This window comes from Chrysochloris asiatica, unplaced genomic scaffold, assembly GCF_000296735.1.
Source record: "Chrysochloris asiatica unplaced genomic scaffold, ChrAsi1.0 scaffold00098, whole genome shotgun sequence".
NCBI lineage: Eukaryota > Metazoa > Chordata > Mammalia > Afrosoricida > Chrysochloridae > Chrysochloris > Chrysochloris asiatica.
Genome location: NW_006408616.1, coordinates 8597893 through 8605827, shown reverse-complemented (window position 1 = coordinate 8605827; position 7935 = coordinate 8597893). Strand labels below are relative to the sequence as shown.

Below are 7935 nucleotides of genomic sequence, written 5' to 3'. Positions count from 1 at the left end.
TGTACAGAGTTTCCAAGAAGCGGCTGGTGAGTTTGAACTGCCAACCTTCTGATTCAAACAGACCTTGCCGTCTGGTGCTTTATCCCACAGTGCCACGGGAGGGTTATTAACTCAAAAGGGTGACTAGGGTTAGAAGGTGTGACACAATTGGCTACACCCTGCTCCCATAAACAACAACAAAAACCTCCAGGTTCACAACCTAAACCCAAAATGCTAGGAGCCATCAACCATCATGAATTTCTACTCTTCTAGTGTTACTCAGGAGTCCTGGTGTGGCGCTGTGGGTTAATGCGCCAGACTGCAAAGCCATTTGAACTGCAAGGTTGGCGGTTCAAGTTCACCAGCTGCTCCTAGGAAACCCTATACAGGGTCGCTGTGGGTCGGAATCGACTCAATGGCACTTAACAACAATAATTGTTACTCAACACCTCCCCATATCATCATCTGATCCCAGGCTGTCAAGTTGTTTTTTTTGACATCTTTTTCCCTTCAAGGGGCCCTCTAAGACTCATTTTATTTAATCAGAATGAAAATATTAGACAAGTGTATGGCAAGTAGTGAAATTTCAACAATTCCCAAGTCCTGCTTCTATATTACTATTTGTTAAGTCTCTCTCCTTTTCACTCTTATGGTGCCATCTTGATTCAGGTTCTTACACTTTGTCTCTAGGTTCTATGGTAGACATCAGGTGGGGCCACTCTCATGTATGTACCCAGTTGGTAGCCTCTCTTCCCTCCATTCCTGGGATCCCGATTGGGCTGACTCACCCAACCTACAAGCAAGGTTTGCCATGTGACCAAAACCTGGTCAATCTGTATATTCCACCCTCTTGGCTATAGGGAAGGCAATGTGAACCACGTTGATTCAGAGACCCAAACAATGAACACTGTTGTGTGAGTTCTCAGGAAACACAGAAGCTCTTTTTCCATTTGGATGATCATGTATAGAAACAATTTATGCTCGAAGTTTCTGAGGGTCATTATGGGTAGAAGGTCTACCTGAGGCTATAAAACCAGCTTAGAGGAAAGCAAAGCTGAGGGGGAGAAAGAGACGAGGAGGAAGGAGGAGCTAGTAGTGGAAATGACATCTGACTGTGATGAGCCAGAAAGAAACCTTTATTGGGTAATACCAATGAGATTTGGAGGTTATCACAGCTGCTACCGATAAACATGCCCTAAAGTACCTATTTTGACATAGTTCAATGTACCTCTCTGTCTGAGGGTACTGGATCTTACTAATTTCTGTTTTCGATTTTAAAAAATTGAATACCGTTTTTATTTAATATAAAAAAAAAACTCCAAACCAGTAATTACTATAAAATATAGTTTTATTTTACTTTTCATTATTTGCCACAAAATTTTAAAAATATCAATATACAGTACAAGTGAATTGGAAAAGGGCTAAAAATTGTATAAAAGACAAAGCTAAACTCAAGATTGTATGATCAGTGACACACATACACCATGCACTCCCAGTAGCAATGAGTTTAGAAAGCATGTGACTGAAAGTAGGTTGACCAGATTGTCTTTCTAAAGCCAGCCTTAACTGGGATCATGTCTAGAAAGGCTCCCTTAGCCACAGGGAAGGATCTTCCAAGACTTCTCTTAGAAAGCATTTACTTATAAAACAACCCACAAAAGGTACACTACTCTAAGAACCTGCAGTGAATTTTTATGCTTTGAAGAACCAAAAAGGCAAGCTTAATCTAAGCATAGAAGTCACATGTGCCTTTCAGAAGCACTAGGTAGTTTGTAAAAATCAATCTACTAATAAAAATAAAGTACTATGAAAAGAGGAAAGTGGCACCTAGTTGCCTCTAGCAATTTTTCTTTATGGCTTCTGATAATTCTAGATGTCAGCCCTACAACTGCCCAAAACATTGTGCTGGGTAAATGCTCCCAGCAATGAGCTACTGTGTGACGGACACTTCTTTAAAGTAGGTTACATAATTGAACACCACAAAACATGGTCTGGTTAGTAGGCACTGGCTACTTCACATGTGTGTGTCACACACACTACAGAGATTCTCCAAAGATCATGACACTGAGATTTAACACTTTATTACATTTGTTTACTCAAAGTTTTTCTATTCGGTATTTTTCCACATGTCTGTTTCTCAACGGATTTTCAAATTTAGCGACTACCATTGCAGTTGTTGCTATGCACTATCAAGTCAGTTCTGATTCAGAGATCCTGTGTAGGGTTTTCTAGAAGCAGCTGGTGGGTTTGAACTGCCAACCTGATGGTTAGCAGTCCAGTGCTTATTCTACAGCACCACATCAGGACACAGTGTTTACCATAGGGGGTCAATATATATCTTAAATTTTACCTAATTTTGGCATACTATTTCAAGCATTACTAACTTCAGAAATGAAAAAGTTTTAAATTTGGTACAAGAGTAGAGGTTTACAGTTTCACAGAGTCAAGGATCAATAAATATTCCTTTAAACAATATTATCTGGAGGTAAATACCATATTTATGGCATAATCCTTTGGTGTACTTTAATACTATTAATTAAAATGTAGAACAGCTCTGTACATAAAATTGACATGAATCCTTGGTGTGGTGCTATGGGCTAATGTGCTAGACTGCAAAGTTGGTTTAACTGCAAGGTCGGCAGTTCAACCTCACCAGCCACTCCTTGGAAACCCTATACAGGGTCTCTATGGGTCAAAATTGACTTGATGGCACTTATATACAGCAACTTATGTATTAAAAAATTTCTAGTAAACGCATTAAAAAGGCCCAAAAGAAACATGTGAAGTTCATTTTTGTTTTATTTGATCTATTGTTGTTATGTACCATCAAGTCGGTTCTGACTCAAAGCGATCCTGTATAGGACTTCCGAGTAGTAGCTAGTGGGTTTGAACTGCTGACCTTGTGGTTAACAGTCCAGTACTTATCCTATAGTACCACACCAGGACTCTAATTTCATGTAGTATACCTAAAATATTATCATTTCAACCAGTATAAAATTGAGAATGTGGTATGTCACATTCTTTTTTTATACTGTCACCGAAGTCCACATTGCATCACACATTTACACTGCATCTCGATTTGTACTAGTGACATTTCAAATGCTCAACAGCCAGCTGTGACCACTGCTATCTTACTCACAGTGCAGTGTGAGAGTCTACCCTCTTTCTGAAGTTCTATGAACTAGAATTACAGAATCAGAGCGGGAGGTCAACTAGAGATAATAAACTTTTATAAATGAAGAAACTGAGGCATGGTGACTAAACTGGCTTGCTTGAGATCACAGATAGCTAAATGTAAGCCAAACAAGGTTTTCTGAGTCTGAGCTTTTATTCTTCTCCACTACAGGGATCAACAATCAATGCCCATGGAAACAGCAGTCAAGAAATCAAGTGGTGTATTATATTGGACAGATCTGCTACAAAAAAACCCAGAAGAAACAAAAATGACCATGGTCCATCTGACCCAACCCACGGTATCTCCAATTGCCATGCGAAAGCTAGAAAATGAAAAAGGAAGACAGAAGAAGGATTTGAATTATGGTGTTGACTGTACCATGGAATGCCAGAAAAACAAGTCTGTCCTGAAAGTGCAGTTAGAACGCTCCTTAGAAGTGAGGATGGTATGCCTTGAACTTGCTTATTTTAGACCTGTTATCAAGGAGGGACCCAATACCTAGAGGGCATCATGAAATCCAGGAAGGCCCTCACCAAGATGGGACGACACAATGGCTGCCACAATGGGCTCAGTGTACCTACTATTGTGAGGATGGCATTGTTGTTGTTAAGTGCCGTCAAGTCGGTTCTGACTTATAATGACCCTGTATAAGGTTTCCGAGGAGCAGCTGGTGAGTTTGAAACACTGACTTTGTGGTTCAAACCAACCTTGCAGTCTAGCACAGTACCCCACAGCACCAACCAGGACTCCAAGGATGGCATAGGACCAGGCAATGCATTGTTCTGTGATACATAAGGTCACTGTGACACTAAAACCAATTTACCAGTACCTACAACATCATAGTAGCAATAATTTTAAGGATTAAAAAAAAAAGTTTACTTTTCTTATAATCCTCTCATTCAAATTATAGATTATTATTTCTTACCAAAATGTATGAAGTTAATTTGTAGATGAAAAAGTATTAATAGTCTCTCTCTCTCTCTCTCTGGTCCTCGCTTCCAAGATGACAAAGAAAAGGAGAAACAACAGTCATGCCAAAAAGGGCCGCAGCTACATGCAGCCTAATCACTGCACGAACCGCGCCTGCTGCAGGGCCGCCGTTAAGAAGTTCGTAATTTGAAACATAGTAAAGGCCGCAGCTGTCAGGGATATTTCTGAAGTGAGTGTCTTCGATGCACACGTGCTTCCCAAGCTGTATGTGAAGCTACATTACTGTGTGAGCTGTACCATTCACAGCAAGGTGGTCAGGAACTGTTCCTATGAAGCTCAGAAGGACCGAATACCCCCACTCCAATTTAGACCTGCAGGTGCTGCCCCACGACCGACCGCCACCAAAGCCCATGTAAAGAATTGAGCCCTTAAAAGGCTGAAGTAAAACTAACCTGCAAGAAAATAAAGTAAAAATTATACTTCTTTGTGGCAAAAAAAATAAAGTAATAATAGTAGAAGTTATATAAATATGTCACTTGTAATAGTTGTTAAGTGCTATCGAGGGGGGGCGACTCATAGCAAATCAAATATTTGTAGTTAGAATGTATTTTGAAGAAAACACTACACTTGTGAGGGCCACCATATTATGTAATACATAGATGCTGTATTTTAAGGCTAAGGTAAGAGAATATATAGAAAATATTAGAGTAGGTTAATAATAGAAAATATTGGAGTAGGTTAATAAAAGATCAAACTATAAGAGGACATTTTGTTGACTATCTGCCCATTGCTCTATGTAAAACTCTCCTTTTTCAAAGAAAAAACAAAACTCTTTCTGTGCAAGGTAGCCTACCTTGAGCCTACCGCTCAAATGCCTACATCAGGAAGATTTGTTCTGCTTGCTTTTAAGGCCATTTCACCCCAGTGACCTATCGTGTGACTGGCTTGAGTAGACTTTCTGGAGGTCAACCTGATTTAGTCTTCTAAATTGTTATAGTGGTGGACAGACCTGTCTGCTTGACACAGACAACAGCTATGACCTTGCAAGGCTTCTGTAGACTTTATCATAATGCTTAGACTGCTGCAAACCAATTCCATATTCCAGTTGTGGTTTTTTTTTTTTTGCTTATTTTATACACTGGTTTTTCTTGAAGCCTTTTAAGTATCAGAACCAGAAATAATGTGCTAGCTCAAGAGTACAGTGTGCCAGTACACCCTTGCTTTATGTCCATTGTAGATTTCATGCTTGAAGAGAACATTTTGGTTACAACCTTTTGGTATATTTGCCATGAACACATTGGATGAATCTTCTGATCTGTCACCTAATGCTTCAATGTGGGGAAGGGGCCTGAAGGCAATTCGCTGGAACGGTGAAGAACCATACAGAGGGGAAAACCCTGGATGTAAACCCACGTCTGAGCCTCAGGGTGTTCCCCATTAGTTTCCAGTCTATCTTCGCTGTCTTGTGAGGCACACAATGTGGGAACACACATTAAGTAATTAAAAAATAAAGGTATTATTAAAAGCATGACCCTCAAAAAAGCAAACAATTTTCTAAATATCCTTAATTTTTGCACTCAATTTGAGCCTCCTTTGAATTAATTACTGGTTGAGAAATGTTCTGCAAATTTTTAATTATAGCAAGATAATTGGTTTTTTAAATGATTTTTCATTGTCTCCTGGTTTTAAAAATGTACTCACTGTTTATATCATTACCTCTGGCCACATGCGATGTCAACTGTAACTGACTAACAATCTAGGAGGTCTCAACTAGTTCTTGGGTCAGTTGCTCATTTAACCAGAGAGACCACTGTTTTCTCAAATATGAATAAACACATTCTTGTAAATGCATTAAATATTAAATATACATAATTTAATAATTGACTTTACACAAGACATTTAATCTGCATGGACCTATTTCTTCCTCTAGAACTTATCCATCACTAAATATACCTTCTTCTGCATCAAAAATCTGTCCTATCTATAATGAAAATCTTGAGTGGTTACATAAAGAGTAAATTTTATATTACCAAGATTTAGGGCACAAGATGGTTCTTTTCTGTAAGCAAAGTTGAAACCCAATTTTTTTTTCTTGAGTTTTAAATAAAAATCTTACTTAAAATCCATATCAAACTATTCAACTAGTATAAATATACTGACTTTGTTCTTACCCAAGTCTACATAGATAGAATACAGTATTCATTGTGATTATGAAGACAAATTTTGCTATCCCTTTAAATGCCCCAAGTACTCATCATTTTCTTAAAGTGTGTAACCCCTATCCTCAATTAGGAATAAAATATGAGAGGAAGAAATATTCTAAATAGCATGTTTAACTACAAGGTGCCTTCAAAAGTTCACGGAAAAATTCCATTATCTTTTCATTCCATTTTTTCTATGAGCTTTCTGAAGCTCATATTATAAATGAATCTTCTGGTTGTCAAGAGTCACTGAGTCAGTTCTGGCTCATAGCAACCCTTTATAGATATGGTTTGCATCAAGCATCTGATAGGCTTGAACCATCAATCTTGTGGTTAGCAGTCTAATGCTTATCCTACAGCACCACACCAGGACTCCAAGGTGAATCTTAGAAACAAGGAAATTGCCAGTATATTGTTGTTGCTGTTAAGTGCCGTTGAGCCAGTTTCAACTCATAGCAACCTTGTATAGGATTTCCGAGGAGCAAGTGGTGGGTTTGAACTGCCGATCTTGTGGTTAACAGTCCAGTGCTTACGCTACAGTACCACACCAGGTCTCTACATCAATATATTAAATCTCCCAAATTAAAAAACTGCATCAAAAAATAAAAATAAAACCCAAATCATATGTATGTGATGTTGTTGTTAAGTGCCGTCGAGTCGATTCCAATAATCTTGGTTAAAACTATTTTAGCAAAAATATAGTCACTAGTGGGTTTTGAGCCATATCAGTGAGCAAAGGGGTCTGTAGTAAACGCTGAGATGTTCTATTGGGAGGAGAACATATTTCCTCATATACCTATAAGAGTAAGGTACAAATCTATAAGATTTAGTAGAACATTAATAGAAATAAAACATAAAAATAGTTATCAAGACAGTACTTAAGAATATACAGTTTCTTATAAATGAAGTGTTTTAAAATGTTATTTCTGGAGTTAAAAATCAAATTCTAAAGTGTCCATTGGATGTCACTGAAGTCCGCAGGGTCTCCCAGACCGCCTTCTGCTTCAAAGTAATTCATGAATGCAGCCATGGCTGTGTCATCGTTGTCACACAGGGCACCAAAGTCCAACTGGGCACCATCATCTATTGAATTGAAATACAGGCCTATGTAAGTAAAGGTGGTCAACAAAATCCTACTGTCACACAGTTGAAGGCTACAAAATGATTATTATAAAAAATGGCCACGCAAGACTAGAGTCCTGTATCATGCATTTATGAGGGCCAAATATATGTCTTAAATTACACAAGTCTGATTTATCTTGAAGTGGGTCATCTATTTTTATAACCATCTACTGTCAAATAAATTGCACTTAAGTCATTTGATGCACAGAAATGAGCTAGTCGATGAGTTTTCTAATAGGAAATGACAATGCTAAAGGGTACAACCAGAAACGTGAAAGTCAGGGGCTGGGTTCTATATGTACTGGGGGAGAGTCTGGAAGGAGAAATTTAATTTAATCTGCCTTGTAAAAAAATATCTCTTATTAACAAACAAACAAACAAACAAACCAAAAGAACCTACTGAATCAAAAGCATCATTTTCTAAAATTTGAAATGTTGCTGTTGTTGTTGTCAGGTGCCATCGAGTCGGAACCGACTCACAGCGACCCCATGCACAGCAGAACGAAACAATGTCCGATCCTGGGCCAA

At 38.3% G+C, this 7935-nt stretch overlaps 1 protein-coding gene across 1 annotated transcript in view; it reads right to left on the bottom strand.

Moving 5' to 3' along the window:
- Positions 1-7231: 7231 nt before the first annotated feature.
- ARNTL2 (aryl hydrocarbon receptor nuclear translocator-like 2) overlaps positions 7232-7935 on the bottom strand; it is a 53521-nt gene continuing 52817 nt past the window's right edge. Inside the window, exon 17 of the mRNA XM_006866983.1 lies at positions 7232-7368. Within this exon, the coding sequence (XP_006867045.1) occupies positions 7232-7368 (137 nt within the window). The remainder of the gene's footprint in view (positions 7369-7935) is intronic.